Source organism: Chionomys nivalis, chromosome 1 (genome assembly GCF_950005125.1).
Source record: "Chionomys nivalis chromosome 1, mChiNiv1.1, whole genome shotgun sequence".
Classification (NCBI taxonomy): domain Eukaryota; kingdom Metazoa; phylum Chordata; class Mammalia; order Rodentia; family Cricetidae; genus Chionomys; species Chionomys nivalis.
Genome location: NC_080086.1, coordinates 60508623 through 60530664, shown reverse-complemented (window position 1 = coordinate 60530664; position 22042 = coordinate 60508623). Strand labels below are relative to the sequence as shown.

Below are 22042 nucleotides of genomic sequence, written 5' to 3'. Positions count from 1 at the left end.
TCCGCATGCCACACGCCCCAGAAAGCTGCAAGAGCAGCTACAGATGCATTGTGTTCTGTGAAGGAGGCGGAGCCACTGTCTATCCCCTCACAGAAGGCCCTGCTCTTCATGGGGCAGAAGGGCGTGATAGTCTCCCTTCCAGGCAGGATGGAAGTTGTTGGTGTGAAAGAGATTAAGCTGCTTCTGCTTTGAGACACCAGCTGACTAAAGTCCCCAGTGGTCCAGACTGTCAGCAGAGAGGACTGTGGACACTGCGGCAGTTTTCAGAGGGTACACTGAAGTTTTTCCTCATCTCTCAACCTAGTCAAGTTTATTTAGGGGAAGGAACAGAGCAGGGACTGCACCTGAGTAGGGTCATGTGGACTGCTTCTTGGAAGCTTCTAGAAGGGCTCACCAAACCTCCCGAGGGGAAGGGGTTCAAGCAGAGGGGATCCTGGCTGGTGAGTGGCAGCAGGTCCCTCTGGTACTTCAGAGGCCAGGACAGGACCCAGCCACTAGGAAGGGCATATGGTAATTGAGTCCAGAACCTGCTCCAGACCCCACCCTGCCCTCTTCTGCATTACTGAGTAACAGACGAACACAAGAGGTTGATTTACCCACACTTAAAGTTGCAGCCAGCAGCACTCAAGGGTGCAGCCAGCATATGACAGGCTTAGATGAGTGGACAGGGAGCCAGCTAAGGCCAAAGGGGCTGTGTGGGTGAGGAAGCCAGTCAGCAGCAATGGCTCCGCCTTGTTCTTTAGCAACCTGTTCTGAGAACTGATTCAGACCCAGGGGACCTCCCTCAAGAGGAAGCATCAGTCTGTACCAGGCCTCAGCTCAGAAAGGTTCCCCCCCCCCCCCTGCACCTCAGCACCACCACAGTGAGCACCAAGCTTACAGCACATGTCCAAGACACTTAGGCCCCAAGCAAAGCTGGAGAAAGGGAACTGGCAGGGGCTGGCCTTGGTGGCGTCCTTGGAAGCCAGCTGGTGCTCTTGGCTGTCCTTTGGTCTCTGACTTGTCTTACATCTCTGCTCTTTTGGCAGGTGGTAATCCTGCTGTACCTGGCAGAAGTGATGGTTCGGCTGACCTGGCACCAAGCCCTGGATCCTGACAACCACTGTATCCCCTATCTCACGGGACTGGGGGACCTGCTGGGCACCAGCCTCCTGGCACTGTGCTTCCTCCTGGACTGGCTATTGAGGGGCAGAGCTGATCTTGCAGAGCTGGTTTCAGAGCTGGTTTCTGTACCCCCCTGACTGAGGCTGCCCCCTACAGGTCTCCGTGGGACCTTCCCTCACGTCCACAGTGTCCAGCAGGCTGTTCCTCCTGCTGGGGCCTCAAGCTGCTAGCTCTCTGCCTGGGCAGTGTCCTCATCAGTCTGCCAAGGAGACGTGCAGACACCTTGATTTTGAAGTTGGTAGCTGAGCCCGAGGTGGAGCCTTGACATCAGGAGCTCTGCTTGCAAGTGTGAGTGAGTATGTGTGCCTGGCATGTGTGTGCACACGTGTGTGTGCATGTGTGTGTATAGGGCAGGCTGTTCTAACCTGAAGATGCCGAGGAAGAAACCTGTCGGCATAACCTGGATTGAGCGGAGAAGGATGGAACTCCTCTGCGTCCCCAGGTCTCGGGACTCCCCACGCCCTGACTTTGCTGCCATCACTGAGCTCAGCCCCCTGGACCCACACTACTCATGCCCTGAGCCCAGTAACTGTGCACCTTCACCCCAGGCAGGCCCTGCGTACCCCTCATCTATACCCCAGCATTTAATCTATGGCTGCTTTCTTTTTATTTCCCCCTTTCTCTGTTTTATAGCAGGACCCTCTGTTTAGGGTATGGAGATCAAGAGATGTATAATAAAGCTGACATTGCACTTGGTGTTGTGCATCCTTCAGGGTGGCCAGGGAGGCTGTAAGGATGGCATTTCTCTGGGGCAGTGTTTCTCATGGTCTGAAATGTTGAGTGTGCATGTCAGCTGGAAACTTGTGTGTATAGGCACACAAGTTCTTCTCTGCCTGCCCAGGCATCTCCCTGCTGTAGCAGACTTCAGCTGAGCCATCATGTTCGGGACTCACTGTCCAGAATTTGTCATTCCCCTTTTTTTGATTGACATGTGTATGTATGTATGTATTATGTATGTATGTATGTATTTATTTATTATTTGTGTGTGTATTTCTGAGGTGTAATGTGATATTTTGATTCATGTCATCTTTTTATGATTTATTATTTCATATATATGAGTGTTTGCCGGCATATTGCAGTACCCATAGAGACCAGAAGAGGGCATCAGATTCCCTGGAACTGGAGTTTTAGGTGGATCTGGGCTACCATGCAGGTGCTGAGAAGCAAGCTGGTGCCTTCTGCAAGAGCCGTATGTGCTCTCCATCTTGTTTACGAAGCATGTCTACTCCCTGTTTCCTAGCACCTAAGTCATGAGTACGTAAGGCATGCTTTCCCTCACCCAGCAGACGTTACCATGGATCCTCTGTGCCAAATGGTGTCCCAGGTAGACGTGATGTACAGGCTGGGAGTATGTGAGCAACTCAAGGATGGTGGGACTGCAGGAGGAAGTAGTGGGGCTGAGCGTGGGGGGAGGCGTTTCCATCCGGTACTCACCTAACCTGGAGGACAGCAGTCCTTGGGATGGCGTGAAATGAGTTGTGATCTCTGAAGAGACACAGCTGCCAGCTGCTTAAGGGAAGAAGATATATGACCCTACAGTGTGCCTTTCTCTAGCCTGTCTCCCTCTGACCCTACAGTGTGCCTTCCTTTCTCTAGCATATCTCCCACTGGCCAAGCCCAGGTGGAAATTCAGGGCCTGGGGAGTAAGTTGATGGCCCACAAGTTAGCTCCCCTCATGGGCACAGAGCCAGGAGGGAGGGAGAACGGGTTGAAGGGGGTTAGACACAATCCAGCACAACTGTGTGCCAGGCCCCAGGCTACCTGGGCAGAGCACTCGTCTCTGTCCTGAGGCTCAGATGGAGCGAGATACAGTCTGTATCACAGAGGTATTGAACCGGAGGGAGGGAGGGAGGGAGGGAGGGAGGGAGGGAGGGAAGGAGGGAGGGAGGGAGGGAGATACAGTCTGTATCACAGAGGATACCGGACAGATGGGGGGGGGAGGGACAGTATCACAGAGGATACTGGACAGACGGGAGGGGGGAACAGTATCACAGAGGATACCGGACAGACGGGGGGGGGGACAGTATCACAGAGGATACCAGACAGACGGGGTGGGGGGACAGTATCACAGAGGATACCGGACAGACGGGGGGGGGGGGGACAGTATCACAGAGGATACTGGACAGACGGGAGGGGGGAGGGGGGAACCGTATCACAGAAGTATTGAACTGGATGGACGGAAGGAGACACAGGAGGCAGTGAACCAGACAGATGGACAGAGGGAGATACAGGAGGCAGTGAACCAGACAGATGGACAGAGGGAGATACAGGAGGCAGTGAACCAGACAGATGGACAGAGGGAGATACAGAAGGCAGTGAACCAGACAGATGGACAGAGGGAGATACAGGAGGCAGTGAACCAGACAGATGGACAGAGGGAGATAGAGTCAGCATCACAGAGGCCTTGAATGGTCACCAGTGAAAATAGCAGATGGAGCCCTGTAGAATAGTCTGGTAAGGAGAGTGGAGTTTCTGCTGTACTTGCTGAGTGTGGTCATGTACATACTAGGTTTCAGAGTGATTGTTAAATCATAACTAGGCTCAAACACATCCTTGTTCGATGAGAGGGCAGGTGGGTGTGGTGGACAAGGGCAAACACTGGAGTTTGGTTCGCTCAACTTTTGAAGTGTTGGTTGTATGACATGCAGTCAGATGGTGTGGGGAAGAACCACACCCCTTCTGGTGATGGTGCCAGCGGCAGGTGGTGCTGTGTTCAGTGCTTCTCCTGGATCTGCAGAGCACACCTCTTGGGTGAATGCTTTCAGCAGACTGAGAAAGTGGCAGCCAGATCAGACGGTCAACAGAACCCAAACAGCAACCACGGCTTCCCTTGGTGTGACTGAGACTTGGGAGGTCTCTTCTGGGTCCAGCCTGTTGTCTAGACCAGTGGGTTCTCAGCATGTGGGTCACCATCCTCCTGTGGTTGCAAATCAGATATCCTGAGATGGTTATGATTCGTAGCTGGCAGCACTAGTTATGAAGTGGTGGTGAAACGTGGCTGGGTTCGGCACAGCATGGACTGCAGCTGCATGGACTAAAGGGCTGCAGCTCAGCAAGGCTGAGAACCACTGCTCTAGACACTGTTGTCACTGCTTGCCGCGATCCGATTCAGAAATGGTCTTTCTGCTGCTGCACAGAACAAGAAAGTCCAAAACTATGATGTTTCTGAATCCCCGCAGCTCCCGAGCCCCTCTTCTAGGCCTTTCACGTGCCCAGGTTGCCCGGGTGCTGAGTGACGCTTGAACAGTCTACACTGAATTCTTGGGTGACCATCCCTGTGACTGGAGGAGAGTCTGCTTTGATGGTTGCTCTGGGTTGGTCGCCATCAGCTCCCAGTGTGGCCTGGCCTTTGCTCCTCGTCTTCAAGGCTGTCTCGTCTCCATGCAGAGCTGCTTGGCCACTGCACTGTGCACCCTTAGCAGTGCCTGGGCCAAGGGCATTGGTATTGTAAATTGCTCCTATCTTCATGACTCATTTTGAATTTTGAATTAGAAAGTTGCTCACGTTTGCTTTGTGTCTAGCCTTATCTCCATAGTCTACATAGTTACATAAAGGAGTAACAGTTCCTCTTTCAGAAATTATTGCTTCATTCAACCTTCAGTAATCATATTTTACATAAAATAAATGTAAAATAAATTGTCTTAATTAATTTTAAATTGCTAAGATACCATGGCCAAGGCAATTTTAAGAGTTTATTTGGAGCTTACGGCTTTAGTAAGTTAAAGTCCGTGACCATCATGGTAGGTAGCATGGCAGCAGGCAGGACACACAGTGCTGGGGCAGTACATGAGAGCATACACCTTCATCAAGCAGGAGACAGAGAGAGCTAGTTGGGAATGATGTGAGCTTTTGAAACCTCAAAGCCCGCCTCCAGTGACACACCTCTGCCAACAAGGACACACCTCCTAATTCTTCTCAAACAGTTCCACCAACGAGCCAAGTGTTCAAATGTGTGAACCTTTGGGGGCATTCCATTCAAACCACCACACAATAAGTCATTAGCAAAAAAAGAAATGCATATTAAAGTGTGTGACACAGTCACATTTATTAAGAATGTGTTCAGGTAGCAAACAGCAGCTTCAACAAAGCAAAAGCCAAGTTTCTATTGCACCAGCCTGACAGTCAGCATCTTCCATGCGTCCAACTGACAGCCTCACTGTGGTTTGCTGTGCTGTAGGCTCTGACCGTCCACTGACAGCCTCTCTGTGGATTGCTGTATTATAGGCTCTGACCGTCCACTGACAGCCTCTCCGTGGATTGCTGTATTATAGGTTCTGACCGTCCACTGACAGCCTCTCCGTGGATTGCTGTATTATAGGCTCTGACCGTCCACTGACAGCCTCTCCGTGGATTGCTGTGCTGTAGTACTGTAAGCTCTGACCGTCCAAAGCAAAGAGGAAGAAATGAGTTTCCAAAAAATAAAAAATAAAAAAAAAATAAAAAAAAACTCACAGAGATCTGCCTGTCTCTGCCTCCTGAGTGCTGGGATTAAAAGCATCGCCACCACTGCCCAGCAACTTCCAAAATTTGAATGATGCCCTCCATCTCAGCCAAGCTCTCTGTGTAGTGGGAGGGGGAGGACAGAGACCAATGAGTCAGGAGGCCAAGCATCCTTGGGGCTGCTGTTGAAGGAGGAACAGGAAATTAGGTGTCAAAGTCAAGGTGTCAACCTGAGGTCTGGATGAAGCAGAGGTGACAGGTGAACTGGGGTGTGGGACCTCAGGATAGCCTGAGCACCTTCGTTACTTAGTGCTCAGCAGGTGTAGATCTGCGGTGCAGAGGTAGAAAAAGGGATGCAAGGGATACAGGAGAACCAAAGAAGGTTGCAGAGACCTGGGAGGGTGTGGGAAGGGCGGTAATCAGTGCCTGTGGTTACTGAAATTGAAAGAGCTGCGTTGCCTTCTTCCAGGTGTCTGCTGACTTCAGAATGGGCTCTTGAATGAGGCAAGTGGGAGGGCTGGGGAGGGGCCTGAGTGGAACCTTAGGGGACTGGGACTTGCTCCCCCAGAAGAGAAGAGGAAAGGAGGACGGGACTGAAGCAAGGCCAGGAAACCCTGTCCCTTCTGGATCAGTGCTCCGCCCAGCCGGAGCTGAGCTGGGATACACACGAGGAAGCACCGCCAGGGACCCAGCTGTAGTTTCTACCAGTGCTGTGGCTGCTCACAAGTTTTGTTTGCAAAGTGAGATTTTCTCCGTTGAGACCAAGTCTTACACAGTAAAGTTTTAAAAAGGGGAGGGGGATGAGGGAAATGAAACAAGGGAAATGGCCCAGTGGATGAAGGCACCCGCAACCGAGCCTGCAGCCAGAGAGAACCAACTCCCCCAAGTTCTCTGACCTGCACGCATGCTCTGCACCCCCTTTAAATAAATAGATAAACACTAATACATTTTTTAAAAATAATTTTAAGAGGCAGGAGATAAAGCTCAGTGTTGCGTGCTTGTTTAGTTTATGTGGAATGTTAGATTCTGTCCTCAGTTCTGCTAAAATAAAGCCCACAGCCAAGTATCTCATAAGCACACCAGCTGAATCCATCTTGTTAATTGCTCCTCCCTTTGCCCCAGCCTGACTTTTGATTATTAGCATGTGGTTATTCTGCTGTGGCTGTTTGTTTAGGTAAAATTCATCCTCTAGGTCTCGGTCATTGTGCTGGCTAGTTTAATATCAACACAACGCAAGCTAGAGTCGTATGGGAAGAGGGAACCTCAATTGAGAAAATGCCTCACCAAGAATGGCCTGCGGGCAAGCCTATGGTGCATTTTCTTGATTGATAGTTGATGGGGGAGGGGTCACCCCTTGGCTAGTGATCTTAAACCAGGAGGAGCAAGCCAGTAAGCAAGCAGAGGAAGTCCTAACTAAGACAGAAATTGGTACTATGTCATAGGGTATTGCTGTGACAGACCAGACCATGTGGTTTTGGTTTTTGTTTTCTGGAGCACCATGGGGGCATTTGAACTTTGGGCTGGAAAAAGCTGTTGATTGTTGAGAGCACAGTGGGATGCTCTGTGGGAGCTTGGAAGATCCCACGCTGAGAGCAGTGCAAATGGCCGGAAGCCCAGTTTGGGAGGTTTCAGAGGGAAGTTTGAGAGTTTTTCAAAAACTTTACCATGTGATTTTTTTTTCCTTTAAAAATTAGAAGTTCTGGTTGTCTGGGGCTGAAGAATAGACCATGATTAACAAGATGCCATCACCGCTAAAATGAAACTTTGGCTTTTCTGGGACAGTTGGTGCTGGTCAGCTTGTGCAGAAGAATCTGCTGTGGCTAAGACAAGACCAGCATTCCTGAGGTGAACTCTGGGAGTATTTCCTCAGGGTCAGCACACAGAAGCTGTGGTCCAGAGAGGGCCAAGGCTACCTTGTATTGGCGATGTGTAGGAATTCCCCAGCTGGTACTGGTTTTGAAGGCATGAGGGAGTCATGGAGAGCAGCTGGGGCTCGCCACCATGAGAGGTGGTGTGTGTGGGGGGGGCACTGGTGAATGGCAGCCTCGGTAGCAGTGACAACCCTAGGACTGAGAGGGTCATGGAGAGAGGCTGAGGCTTGGCATCATGTGGCAGGGTCCGTCACTGAAGGGAGCCCAGAAGAGGTTACTGGTGAAGGTAAAGCCGGGTGTAATGGGGACGCAAGCATTTTGAGATGCTAGGACCGTGAAACAAGTGCCAAGGACAGCAGCGGCTGTGGAGTGGAGACAAGCTGTGTATACTGTGGCAAGACCTTTGGAGCCTAGAGATGGAAGCCTCACATCTGCCGCCGAGCTTTATGCTGTGGGACTCTGGTTCGCGTTGATCTGATTGTTTCCCTCTTGGAGTAAGAAAGGAAGAAATTTACTTTTTATTTTACAGAAGCCTACAGTTAAGAGACTTTGAACTTTTAAGGTGCTATTGGATATTTTAGAGAGCTTTGGATATTTTAAAGAGACTGGATGTTTAAAGTGTTTGAATTTTTAAAGGTTGGAATACTTTGTATTGTCCTAGTAATGTTAATAGACCATCTTGGTGAGAACTGATAAAGGTTCTGATTAAGTGGTGATGGGTTTGAGTGTCGAGTTGACAAGGGGTCATCTGTGCTGTCTTGTTCATTGTGTTACCTTGACACAAGCTGAAGTCATCTGGGAAAGGGGAACCTTAATTGAGAAAGTGCCCCCATCTGATTGGCCTGGAAGCCTTCGGTACATCTCGATTGATGATGTGTGTGGGCCCATACATCGAGCTATCCCTGTGCCCGTGATCCTGGACGGTGTTAAGAAAGCAGGCTTGGTGGGCCATGGGGAGCCAGGCAGTAAGCAGCATCCTCCATGGCCTCTGCATCAGCTCCTGCCTCTCGATTCCTGCCTTTGCCCCCTGCCCTGACTTTCCTGGATGATGGACCACAAGTTGTGAAGGAAATGACCCCTTTCCTCCCCTAGCTGCTTTTGGTCTTGGTGTTTGTCACAGAAATGGAAACTCTAAGACGCTCATCTCTCTTGGTCTTTGTTCACTCTTTCCTCTTGTGTTAATTACGTCTGTTGTTGTGATTAAACCACCATGACTGAGGCAACCTACAGAGGAGAGAGTTTGAGTTTATGCATCTAGACAGGGCCCACCCTGGTGGGGAAAACCAAGGCAGAGGCAGCTGACATGGCAGCTGGAGCAGAAAGCTGAGAGCTAATGTCTTCCACAGGTTTGGTAAGTCTTTGCTATTACGTTTCTTGTTGACTGGGACACAGTGCACACACCATAGAACTTGCAGTCAGGACACTTAAGAGGACAGTTCCCTAGCTGTAGGCATTTTACAGTCAGTCACCTCTCTGCCTCACCCCGGAACCCTGCCCCCCCACCTTTTCCACCTCCCCACTATCTACTCCCATTGCCCACATTGTCTAGCATCACCACCCATTTCCTCCATCTCCCCACCTTCCACTATGGTCCACCCCCTCGACCCCTACCTTCCACCTTCTACTTCCACTCCCATCCACGTCCAGAAATATTTCCTGTGTTATCTTCATTCAAGTGCTGGCTTTGCTTCTGGAGGGGCTTTTAAAACAGAGGATTCCTTGGTTACTATGCAGCTGTGCACACTGTGGGTCTGGCTGTCTCTGGCACCTGTCACTCTCATGTCCCTGTACCATGCTGCCTGTAAGTGGTTCCAGGGAAACTGGCTGTTCTGTGCTGATGGTGTTTTGTGCACTTTGGCTTGCGGCTCTCTGAGCTTCTGGGCTCTGTGGGTTTATGCTATGTGGGCGGAACACACAGACCAGTGAGTGGTCACACCTCCACAGCAAGGGGAATCTGGGAGTCAGCAGAGGTGGCCCCAGGAGAGAACACACCCCGTGAGTTTATTTCCATACAACATAACATACAAATGACTGCACTAGTAACTGGAGGCTTGCAGAGGTCTGGAGATAGGACAGGCTCATCACAGGTACAGGAGGCCTCTGGTGGAAAGGGTGGTTTTGTGAGTGAGTCGTTTTAACTCTGGAACTGAAATGTCCATTGGCATTCTGAGGAGGAGTTTGCACAGCTAACCAGCAGGGGGAGCTCTTCTCGCTGCTGTGGCTGGTTGGCCTTGTCCAAAGACTAAAGCCTGAGGAAGGCCTGTGCAGCTGAGGATGGCTCTGGAGGCTCTTCAGTAAGTGCCGCTGGTCCAGTGGGGACAACGTGGAACTGGGAGGCACAGAGCTATCAGGGCTTTAGTATTGAAGCCTCTGAATCTGTTTGTGTGGTGTGTGTGTGTGTGTGTGTGTGTGTGTGTGCATGCATTCCTCTTCCACCCAACGTTCCCCTCTGTGTTAGGTGCTTGCTATATATGCTTGGAGTGGTCAAGGCCATGCACAGGTCATTTTAAACTCTCCTCAGAAGTGAAGGGTCCAGCCACTTTATCATGTCCAGAAAAGACTGGGAGAATATTCCCGGCCTGGTCGGAGACCTCTGTACTGGGGTCATGGCTTTTCTGCTGCCTGAGCACGGTTACCCTGAGACCAGTATTGGCTCCTTTGTGCTTCAGAACTCTACCCTGATTAGCTCTTCTACCCCCATTACCCAACTCCACTGTGTCAGCCCTTCCCCCCCATTACCCACACTCTTCAGGAAGGGAAGGATCCACTCATATTTTTTCAAAGAAAATTGACTTCCTCACTATATAAAAAGAAAGATAAAGCATTTGGACTAAAACACAGGCAGGGCCGAGCATTGGAGGTTTAGTGTGGAGCCCAGGTTAAGATGTGAGGAACCTGCCCTCCTGCTGGAGCCCCTTCTCTGTGTGTGCCCCTCCTGCCAAGGTGTCAGGAGTAGCTCTGCTATGCATTTGTTGACTTCATGACCTTAGACTCAGTTTATCATCTATGAAATGAACGTCAGGCTGCCCAGCCACCTCTGAAAGTTGAAGCTCAAATACAAAGTAAGTTCAGTGAGGTGGGCCTTCCACCCCTTCCCTCCCTCCTGTCTTTTTATCCCAGAGAAGTGATTTCCGGGGGGGGGGGCAGTTTTGTTCCACAGTCATTTGGCAATGCCAAGAAATGTATTTGTGTATAAGAGTGGGTAAGACAGTGGGTGTGCGTGGGCTGGGACACTCTCAGACCATGGTCAGTGTCACCCCTGTCCTTCCCTGCAATGTGGACTGCACTTCACTCTGCCACCGGCTTCAGTGGTGGTTAGTCCTGTGGGGACATGTTTATGACCATCTTAGGGGTCAGGTTGTTTTGTTGCTGTGTGTGCAATCTGTGCACATGTGCGTGCACGTATGTCTGTCTTATGGAGATAGCTATGATTTTGCTTCTCATTTCTGTTACAATGGTGGCTTTGACCCAAAATTCCTAATATTTTATCATTCTTGAATTATTGAAAAGAGCCGGTTTGCTTTGTTTGTAATGTGTTCACTGCTGCCTGCTGCGACTTGACTGGCAGTTCTGCATGGCTGCTCTGTAGATGTGTATCCTAGCAACTCTGACCAAGCCTGGAAGACACTGATGTGCCCCTCTGCTGGGGTCCAAAACAGCTGCGTATTGTTGAGACCAGGTAGTTCTTTGCCTACGGAACTCCAAGGGCTTGAAGACTGAGTCTATCCTCTTCCTCCTGCAGGAGTCTACAGAGCCCCACTTTCTTCTGTTAGACTGGGGCTCACCACCCGCTTCACTGGTGTTTTCATGCTTGACTACATGAAATCATTTAAATAGCATCATCTGAAAAAACTTCAGTTGCTTGCACCGTCCTTTCTACCTTGCGCTTCTGTCCCCATCTGTGCTCTCACCGCCACGTGCTCATCTACAGTGCTGTCTTTCTTCTCTATCTTCAAAGAGCTAGGTTTTGGCTGATGATGCTTCTTTTTCATTACACTTGTGTATGTGTGTGTGGGGGGGTTGTGCATGTGCCACAGTGAAATGTGGTCAGAGAACAAATTTCAGGAGCTGTTTCTCTCCTACTATGTGGGTCCTGAGAACCAAACTTGGCATCAGGGTTGGCAACAAGCACCCACTGAGCTATATAGCTAGCCCTGGATGGCATAATAATTGTTTATTGGCAATGGCATTTCTAATTGGAAGGGATGCCTTGATCTGGTTTGACTGACTTGTGATTGTGGGTGTTCAAATGAGCTCAACCTAAGGAGCTGTTGACCTTTCCTTTGTGAACTGACATCATCTGGTTGGTCCATCTTCACCCACCTTCCCTGTGCCTGAAGCTGAGGATCTTGCAGTGGTGTGCCATAAGTTCAACTTTTCTGTTCTCTCTCTCTCTCTCTCTCTCTCTCTCTCTCTCTCTCTCTCTCTCTCTCCCTCTCTCTCTCTCATTTATTTATTTATTTTGACAGGGTTTCTCTGTGTAACAGCCCTAGCTGTCCTGAACCAGCTCTTGTAGACCAAGCTGGCCTTGAACTCACAGAGATCCACCTGCCTCTGCCTCCTGAGTGCTGGGATTAAAGGCGTGCACTGCTGCTGCCCGGCAAGGTTGACTTTTCAAAGGTGACCTCTGCACTGCTGGATACCTAGACAATTCTAAGCGTTATATCTTCACTGAGAGTCTTTTCTTCTTTTTTTTTAAATTTATTTTTATTTTATTATGTATACAGTGTTCTGTCTGTCTGTATGCTTGCTGTCCAGAAGAGGGCATCAGATCTCATTACAGATGGCTGTGAGGCACCATGTGGTTGCTGGGAATTGAACTCAGGACCTCTGGAAGAACAGTCAGTGCTCTTAACCTCTGAGCCATCCCTCCAGCCCCATGAGAATCTTGTTTGCATGACAAATCATGTGATTTTATATCTTGTTTTTGAGACTACTTTTCACATCATTAGATACCAAGATGTAACTCCTGTCCCTGCCCCGCCTTTGCCTGTGTATGTGCGTGTGCATGTACGCATGTGTGAGTGTATATGCCCTTATCCTTATGTTTATCAAGCCTTTCTACGGGCCATTTTATGTGTACCTCAGAATAAGGACAGAGCTGGCTAGTTCTGGCTCTCTGATCCAACAGTCTGAATACAGTTCCAGTCCACATCTGTCATGACTTCAGGAAAGAATGGGTGATCGCTCCAACCCTTGACTTTAGGATGAGATCATGGTTTCAATGTGACTATAGGATTCTTTTTAAAACAGATTTAGAGACTCCACACATGAATCTTAAATGGAGAGGCACGATGGAGGTTTCAGTGTCCTAGCTGGCCTTTGGTAATCAACAGAATATGCCTCCGACAGGTCGCTCAAAGGCGACTCCCATTCAAACCTGTGGAACCCAATCAGCCTTCAGGTGCATGGCTTGGGAATGAATGCATGTTTTCTGTGTATTGTGTATACTGCACGCATGCACACATGCATACACATGCGCGTGCGCGCGCATGCGCGCGCACACACACACGTAGAGAGGTTAAATACCAAACTCAGGCCATTTCTTAGGTATCATCCATCTTGTTTTTGAGACAGGGTCGTTCACTGTCCAGGAACTTACCAAGTAGCCATGTTTGCTGGCCAATGAGCCCCAGGGGCCTGTCTCAGCTTCCCTAGTATGCAAGCACTCCCAAGCCTAGCTTTTTTGTGGGTTCTGGGTATTGAACTCATGTCCTCATCCTTGTATAACAAGCACCTTCCTGGCTGATCATCTGATCCCAAGTGCTCTTGTTTAATGTCACTGAGCTTGATGAGGTCTTGATCAGAATTACTATGGCAAATGATGGCAGCATACAAGCCAATCTTACGGTATTTTCCTTTTGATGAAAGAGCCGAGCATGTTTCCACCCAGACACAGCGGCTCTGCTGCTGTTGGCTGTGCATTTATTCCATTCCACTCTCTTAGTGTGTCCTGGTCTCTGGAGCCTGCAGAGATATGTGGCAAGGGATTCATTAAAGGACTTGGTTTATGATGCTGGAGGGCCAGTGATATCCCCTGGTGTATGCCATGTGCAGACTGGAACCATGTAAACCACATTCCTGAGATCACAGGAACCCTGAGGTGTGACCTGTGTTCCTGAGCCAAAGATTGGCTATGTCTCTGGAGTAAGAGCCAGAATTTCAGATGCCAAAATCTGGAGTCTGTATAAAAGCAAGACTTGTGCTCCATTTGAAGCCAGAGCCAGAGTGTGTGGTCAGTCTCCTGCTCTCTGAGGACTCTGTTCCATCCCAGCTTGCCCAAGGATTGTTGATGGCCCCTTATCAGGGTGAGGTAGATCTGCAGACTGTCACCAGGTCAAATGTTGCTTTCTTCCTGCAAATCCTCTCAGGCCACCCAGGAAAAATGAGCCCAGTCAAACCCATACCCCAGTCACCCATCACAGGTCAGATGACCGTGCTGGCTGCTTGCAGTTCCCTCACACTGTGTCTCCAACTCAAGATGCAAGTCTGTCTTCAAGTCTGCCCACATCGGTGACATGCTCTCACTTTATCTTCACAGGTCAATGGTTTTTATTTAAAGTTATTATTTAATTTACTCATTTTTGAGACAGTGTTTTACTTTGTCATCCAGACTGAGTGTTTTAAAGAATAGAGAAAGCATGGAGACAGGTAACACAATGAACATTTGCTGTTGCTGGAGTAGAAACAATGAATGCAATGGGAAAAGTTCAAAGTATGATTGAGCTAAAAACCGAATAAGGACCTCAATTCAGTATAGATTTTGCTAGTTCTATTATCCCTATCAAATCGTGTATTTGATTAATCAAGTTTCATTTTATTGCTTTCCTCTGTACTAGTCCCTACATTCTATTTCTAACATTTTATTATCCTCAGATTTTTACTGAGCTCTACATTTTTCTCTGCTCCTCTCCCTGCCTCTCCCCTCCCCCAAGGTCCCCATGCTCCCAATTTACTCAGGAGATCTTGTCTTTTTCTACTTCCCATGTAGATTAGATCCATGTATGTCTCTCTTAGGGTCCTCATTGTCGTCTAGGTTCTCTGGGATTGTGATTTGTAGGCTGGGTTTCTTTGCTTTAATGTTTAAAATCCACTTATGAGTGAGTCCATATGATAATTGTCTTTCTGTGTCTGGGTTACCTCACTCAAAATGATGTTTTCTAGCTCCATCCATTTGCCTGCATATTTCAAGATGTCATTATTTTTTTCTGCTGTGTAGTACTCCATCGTGTAAATGTACCATATTTTCCTTATCTATTCTTCGGTCAAGGGGCATTTAGGTTGTTTCCAGGTTCTGGCTATGACAAAAAATGCTGCTATGAGCATAGATGAGCACATACCCTTGTGGCACAATTGAGCATCCTTTGAATATATACCCAAAAGTGGTATTGCTGGGACTTAAGGAAGGTTGTTTCCTAATTTTCTGAGAAATTGCCACACTGATATCCAAAGGGGCTGTACCAGCTTGCACTCCTACCAGCAACACAGAAGTGTTTACCCCACAACCTCTCCAGCATAAGTTGTCATCAGTGTTTTTGATCTTGGCCATTCTTACAGGTGTAAGATGGAATCTTAGAGTTGTTTTGATTTGCATTTCTCTGATAACTAAGGATGTTGACCATTTCCTTAAGTGTCTTACAGCCATTTTAGATTTCTCTGTTAAGAGTTCTCTGTTTAGGTCTGTGCTCCATTTTTTATTGGATTATGTGGGTTTTTTTTTTTTGGTATTAATTTCTTGAGTTTTTTGTATATTTTGGAGATCAGACCTCTGTCTGATGTGGGGTTAGTGAAGATCTTTTCCCATTCTGTAGGCTGTTGTCTTGTTGACCGTGTCCTTTGCTTTACAGAAGCCTCTCAGTTTCACGAGGTTCCATTTATTAATAGTTTCTCTCAGTGTCTGCTGGGGTTCTATTTAGGAAGTGATTCCCTGTGCCAATGCGTTCAAGTGTACTTCCCACTTTCTCTTCTATAAGTTTCAGTGTGGCTGGCTTTATGTTGAGGTCTTTGATCCATTTGGACCTGAGTTTTGTGCACGGTGATATACGTCTATTTTCATTCTTCTACATGTTGATATCCAATTATGCCAGCACCATTTGTTAAACATGCTTTCTTTTTTCCATTTGATTTTTTTTTTTTTTTTTTTTTTTTTTTGCTTCTTTGTCAAAAATCAGGTGTTCGGAGATGTGTGGATTGATGTCTGGGTCTTCTGTTCGGTTCCATTGGTCCTCCTGTCTGTTCTTATGCCAATACCAGGCTATTTTCAGTACTGTAGCTCTGTAGTAGAGTTTGAAGTCAGGGATTGTGATGCCTCCAGAAGTTCTTTTATTGTACAGGACTGTTTTGGCTATCCTGGGTTTTTTGCTTTTCCATTTGAAGTTGAATACCGTTCTTTTAAGGTCTTTGAAGAATTTTCCAGGTAGCTTTCTTATTCAGCACAGGACTATGGGTATAGGGATAGTGCCGCCCAAAGTGGGCTGGACCCTTCTGTATCAATCATCAATAAATATAGTCTCGCAAAAACAAGGCCAGAGACAAGTCTGACCTAGGCAATTCCTCAACCAAGTTTCTTGTTTCTAGGTGACTCTAGGTTGTGTCACAGGTAGGTTATCTTCTAGCTGCCTTCTGCTTCTTTGTGCATCTGGAGTATGCACACATTTATGTGGGTGTGTGCACATGTTTATAGAGTCTAGAGGTCTAACATCTGAGTCTTCCTCCATTGCTCTCCAGCTTGTTCTTTAGACAGTCTCTCATTGAATGTGGATCTCACTGATTTGGCCAGGTTAGGTGGCCTGAGACCTAGATACTTTTTGTCTCTTTGTTCCTTCCCCTGCAATGTTGGGCAGATGATTGTCCCTATGCCTAGTGTTCACATGGTTCCTGGGGATTTGAACTCAGGTCCTACATGTTTGTATAGTGAGCACTTTGCTGAAAGCATTGGCCCAGTTCCCTGCCTTTGACCTTTGCACCTGTGTTTTCGTCTTTGGATTTGGAAGCAGGCGGTGGGTGCAATGCTTTAATAAAAGCTGTTTGTGGAGAACTGACTCCCTCTTTACAGCCTCCTGCTGAGGTCCCTTTCTTTGGGTCTGTGGTGCTGGCTGAGGTCACTGGCATTCTCCCACTGAGTCCGCTAACTGTATTGTGCTGTGGGGTTCTGCTGGCCTTAGGGGTCTGTCTTCCCAAAGACCTGTGACATTTATGGCTTCTGCTTTCCTGAGTGCTGTGCACAATCGAGCTGCACATGGAGGTTGTTTTCTTCAGAGTAGTTCTCAAAGGCTAGGGGGACACTCCAAATAAGGAGGCCTTTGTTGCCTGCTGTTTTAATGTCTTTTCAGCATCTCTGAGGGGAACCTGTGATAACTGCAGGGAACCCATCTTTCAGAATTAAGTAGGACATCTCTGGCTTTCAGATTGGTTTTGTATTTTATTTTTGAGATAGAATCTTACTATTTAGCCCTGGAACTTACTTATGCTGCCCAGGCTGGCCTTGAACCCGTGGCAATTCTCCTTACTTGGCCTCTCAAGTGTTGAGCTTACAGAAGTGCACAGCTGTGCTTGGCCTTGGCTGTCTTTTTGAGATACTTGCTACTGTAGCCTAGGTGGCCCTAGATTCAGGGCAATACTCCTACCTGTCTCTTGAGTTCCAGGATTACAGGCTTGTGCCACCATGCCTGGCTGTCTTTTCAATTTAAATGGCCGGGAAGAAAAGCTTTCTCTAAAACCCTTACAGGCATGAAACTACACTAGAGGTGAATAGGTGACCTTCACAGTACATGATGTACTTGCTGGTAAGGAACACCATCTTGGTGTTGGAGGCTTAATGGCATGGCCAGGGAGCACAGGACGAGATGAGCCTAACTTGGCCCTCAAGGGCACCTCACGGCTCCATGGAAGACTGGCCATCCCAGAGGGGATGTCCAGAGAGGAAGGGCTTGCAGGACCATGCGACCATGCAGAGTTCTTAGAAGGATGTGTAGACACCAGTAGGTGAGGACTACATACTTCTGGGACTGAGTGGCGGGACCCATACACAGCCTGCAGGAATCAGATGGTCAAAGGAACAAATCCCTGCCCAAGGTCTCCTGTCCCTAGCCAGGCTTCACACTGTCAAAAGGTGGCAGTGGCTGGGTACACTGTTAATGGTGATAGCATGAAGGCCACATTCTGAGCCCGGCCGCTAGTGTACTGGCCCAACATCCCCATCTCCCAACATCAATTCCTTTTCAGGGGCATTTTGTTCAGTCCAGCTCCAGGCTATGTACAGGTAACATCAGATATAGCCAGCCCTTGTTTCCAAGGGGGACGAATGGCCAGAACAGCTTCATGAAGCCTGTTCTGTAGTCAGCCCTTCCAGAGACCCACAGGCTGCAGCCTGAAGGGGTCATGTCTGCCCTGGGAGAGGGCATGAATGGCCCGGAGCAGATGGACACCTAGCCACAGACGTGGACAGGGACTGCTCAGATCATAGTGTTCACTTCCATGTGGAGGAGCAGTGGTTTTGAAAGAGACCAGCAGAGGGTCCTCTGGGAATGTCCAACAGGGAACTGGAACTTCACTGGGAGGTGTATTATGTAGCGATAGCCTGGACCAGGAAATGAGAACCTACACAAACCAGCTTCACACATCACACTAATCAATGCGGAGGATGGGCAGGGTCTGCCTTGGGTCATGGCCCCTCTTCTATACCCGAGGACTGAGCTGTTGGGGTCTTTCTTACTCTTCTCCCCATATATTGCTCTCAGCCCCTGGTACCTCCTATTACCCATCCCCTCTGTAGTTCAGTGAGAGCCTTGAGCCCCAGCATTTGCTGAGATGGACATGACAGACATTGCTGAACACTCCTTCAAGTCTCCCAATAGTACCCTCAATCGGAGTTAGTCAGAGGTCTTTGGGGAAGCTGTGTCCAGATAGGACAAGCCTGGTCATGGCATCTGGAGACTAAAAAGAGTGAGACCCCGAGCGAGGTATAGAATTGATGGGATCTCCCATAGGATCCAGGCTCAGCTGTACCTTGGCTGGGCTTTCCCCTCCCCCACCACATAGGATGGCTCTCAGGCCTCTGAACAGCACAAGTGCAAACCCTGATGATGCTTAGCCCTTTACAACACTCAGGAGGCTTTGAAATGTGCTAGACAGCAGGCTCCACACCGGCGGCCGGGACACTGACGGCACATTAAGGTGAACTTTATTTTCACGTTACTATACAACTCACTTGGGAGCTTCAAAAAATACAAACCCACAACTTCACTGCTGTCCCCAGAAAGCCCTTTGTGAGGTTGCCAGCTGCCTCCCATTGGTCACCAGTTCCACAGATGACCAGAATAACTTGTGTCACTAGTGCAGGCCCCGGTGTGTCCTGACAGTGGTAAGCAAAGGTGCAAATACTCGGGCTCTGCCTCTTCCTGGCTTTCCCCAGATAGGGACCCACAGTGCTTAATGCCCTGACTGCATGCCAGGCAATGTGGGCCACAGTATGCAGATTGTGCTTTCCGAGCTAGTTCTGCCGTGCGACTCGCAGGCCCAGACACATCCTGAAGACACTTCTCTGCCTGGGACACAACACAGGATCACAAGGTCTCCTCGCTCTGACCCAATAGCCCAGGGAGTTGGGAACCCTGAGAAAGACTGAGTATGCTTAGAAGACCAGTCCCTAGAACGCACCTATTATCTTCAGCATGTCTCAAAGACTCATGGAAGGCAGCAGAGAGGAGCCCAGAGCCCTGACCAGTCAAGGAAGTACAGGACTGTAGAGAGGGAGGCCCCAGCCCACCAGATAAACTGGGCCTTCCTTCAGGTCTGTTCCTGAGTGGTGTCCCTTCAAGAAGAGTGAGAGTGTATCTAAGGGCCATGTCTTTCAGAACAATCTCAAGTTCATGGTTAACTTACCACTGGCTCAGAAGAAGGTGAAAAAAGCCGGCATATTTAATGTTACCACTCCAACTATTTGCAACAATAACACTGGTGTATTTTGCAAATGTACAATACAGAGAGCAGAGCCCCACAGGACCGGTGCCAGGTGACATGCAGCACAGCTCCCCTTCCTCGCCAGACGGTGTCCTTCAACTGAGGAAAGACAGTGCTGAGAGCCTAAGGAAAGCAAGGGACTTGGGGCGCTGTGAGGCAGGCAGCTCCCTGCTAGCTGGCTCCAGTCAGATACACTATGCTTATCAGTTCTCTTTCTGTGCAGATGACAAGAGAAAGATGAGCCATGCCAACAGAGGATGGGGCAGGCAGGCTGAGTCACTGGGAGACAGAAGGCTGACCTCCATGTTGCGGGATTTGCTCTCTGCAGAAATACAAAGTGCTCAGTTTGCAGATCTGCTGGTACGTGACCTCGACGATGACGATAGGACAGGGATGAGAGGAGGGAAATGGGCTGCCCCGGCAGGCCAGCAGGGTGATGATGGGCCAGACTGGGCTCCTGCTGGCTCACAAGGTCCTAGACGCAGCCCACGGTCAGGCGGCAGCTCCTTCCTTTCTGAAAGGGACTCCGCGCAGGCAGAGGCCACAGGCAGTCCTCAGGTCCTAGGCTTAGGAGCACAGCACTGGAGGCTGCGGTGGCTGGAAGGGCTGAAACTGTAAAGTATAGCCCGTGGGTGACTCAGGCACAGGAACGTGGGCAGCATGTGGCCCCAGGGAGTGCATGGTGTCACACATGAAAGCAACAAGAACACAGCTGGGGGGCATGTGGGGCCTGGCAGCTCACTGGACCATGAGAGGCAGTTGGGGGGGGGGTTCACCTGGCCAGGGCCAAGCACTCATTGGCTAGGCGCAGTGATGACACAGGGGTCACGAGCACATGGCTGCATGGAATTACAGTGATTGCTGTTGCCACTCAGAACACAACACGGGACACACACACTGCCCTGGGCCGCCCAGCGCTCACGCCACCCGCCTGCTGGGACTGGGAATTGGATGAGGGAGTTATGGCATTGGTGGACAAAGATGAGTGGTCACTGTGTTGGGGATGGGTCCCTCTGCCATGTGGGCCATGGGAGGATTGTGGGGGAGGGGAGTGTGGCTCACCATGTACAGAGGGAAGGAATGTAGAGCATGGGATTCAAAGTTATGGCAGCCAGTATAAAGTGTCCACGGATCTGTGGGGCTGAGGTCCTGAGACAGCCAGCTCTAGACTGGCTGCCCCAAGTGCTGGGGTAGAGGTGACTGCGCTTTGCCTAGTTGCTTACTGGAGATAACTGCAGTTTTAATACTGGTTACTTAGAATAGTACTCTGTTAATAAAAGAGGGGTCTATACAGAGCAGAGTGGGGTATTAGACAGTCAGGTGCTGTGTTACTTGGCACAGTGAGTTATGAGCATATAAGGTTTCAGCCAGGCTAGAGGGAATTTCTTTGTATGAAAATATGGAAGGATCTGGGTTTGTTCTAGCAGGGTTTTTGGTCTACTCACACATTTATCTAGATTGACTTCCTGTCACTTATGTGGCAGTCCTTAGGAGGTCCCTAGTGCTAGCTTTGTGGATGAAATGCTTATCTTCCACACACAAACACTACCTATACAGTATGTATATATATATTTATATATTTATATAATATAAAGTTTACTTATGTATTTTTATCACCCATATCAGGTCTACTTATTATTATTATTATTTTTGCCCACGACCAATAACAGAACAGTAACACAGCCAGTCTGGGGTTGGTTGTTGTGTCTGACTTTTGTATCTCATGCTTTCTTTGCTAGGCTGAGTTTTCAGATGTGTACAGAGTGAGGGGCTGAGGGCTGACAGGGTGAGAGCCAGTTCCACTTCTCCTTGGTCAGCGCCATGTCAAGGCCAATGGTGGCCGAGGGAGGACTGGGTACCAGGGCTAAGCCAGAGTGGGAGCCCTGCTCTGTGGAAGGCAAGCCCATGGATCCACTCAGGCTATGGGGGCAGAGGAAGTGGAAACAGTGGTGCCTTCGGCTGGTCTGAGGCTGGTGCCTGGTAGGCCCTTGTGTGTCTGGTGTGTGACAGGCGACTGCCTAGGCTGTCTACACAACTGTGCTGATGCCGCTGGGCTTGGCCTTGCTGCTGGTGGGGGGCGGTGGGGCAGGGGGTTGCCCATGGTGATGCACTGCATGCCCTGCGTGACCAGAGTGAGCTGTGGGCAGGGGTGGGTGGCTGTGTGTATGGGTCATGTATGGGGGGTGCCCCCCGTGTGGGCCATGGTGGTACTGGTGGGTGTGCTGCAGGTGTGGGGGTGGGTGGTAGTGGTGGTGGTGGTGATAGGGGGGTGGGTTCTGCTGCGCATGGCAGTATTGTGCATGATGCCCAAGCAGAGGGCCCTCTGAGGGCCCAGGGTGATGGGCGTGAGGGGGTCCTGGGGGAGGGGCCGAGGGTGGGTGGGCCTGGGGAGGGGGCTTCCCTCTCCTGCTCCCAAACAAAGAACCCAGGAGAGAGGAGGAGTTAGGCACGGGCTGGGGGGAGCGAGATGGGCACTCTCGTGTTGAGGTCGCTCTCCGGCGCATGTGAGGACTGCTAATGATGGAGCCCTAAAAAGGAAATTCATAGAAACCAAAATTAAAAAGATCTCAAAGCACACAGGCCAGACCAAGTTTTCCAAATTCAGA

General features: G+C 49.4%; 2 protein-coding genes across 15 annotated transcripts in view; one reads left to right on the top strand and one right to left on the bottom strand.

The window, feature by feature from the left end:
* The window catches only part of Slc41a3 (solute carrier family 41 member 3), a 43205-nt gene extending 41362 nt beyond the window's left edge, over positions 1-1843 (top strand). For all 3 annotated transcript variants that reach the window (XM_057771662.1, XM_057771657.1, XM_057771668.1), the window contains one exon: positions 1029-1843. In XM_057771662.1, the coding sequence (XP_057627645.1) occupies positions 1029-1241 (213 nt within the window). In that variant the 3' untranslated portion in view covers positions 1242-1843. The remainder of the gene's footprint in view (positions 1-1028) is intronic.
* A 16803-nt stretch (positions 1844-18646) lies between these two features.
* The window catches only part of Iqsec1 (IQ motif and Sec7 domain ArfGEF 1), a 339041-nt gene continuing 335645 nt past the window's right edge, over positions 18647-22042 (bottom strand). For 8 of the 12 annotated variants that reach the window (XM_057764736.1, XM_057764751.1, XM_057764765.1 and 5 more), the window contains one exon: positions 18647-21964. In XM_057764736.1, the coding sequence (XP_057620719.1) occupies positions 21464-21964 (501 nt within the window). In that variant the 3' untranslated portion in view covers positions 18647-21463. The remainder of the gene's footprint in view (positions 21965-22042) is intronic. The other 4 variants (XM_057764772.1, XM_057764790.1, XM_057764798.1 and 1 more) reach the window with 2 other exon arrangements.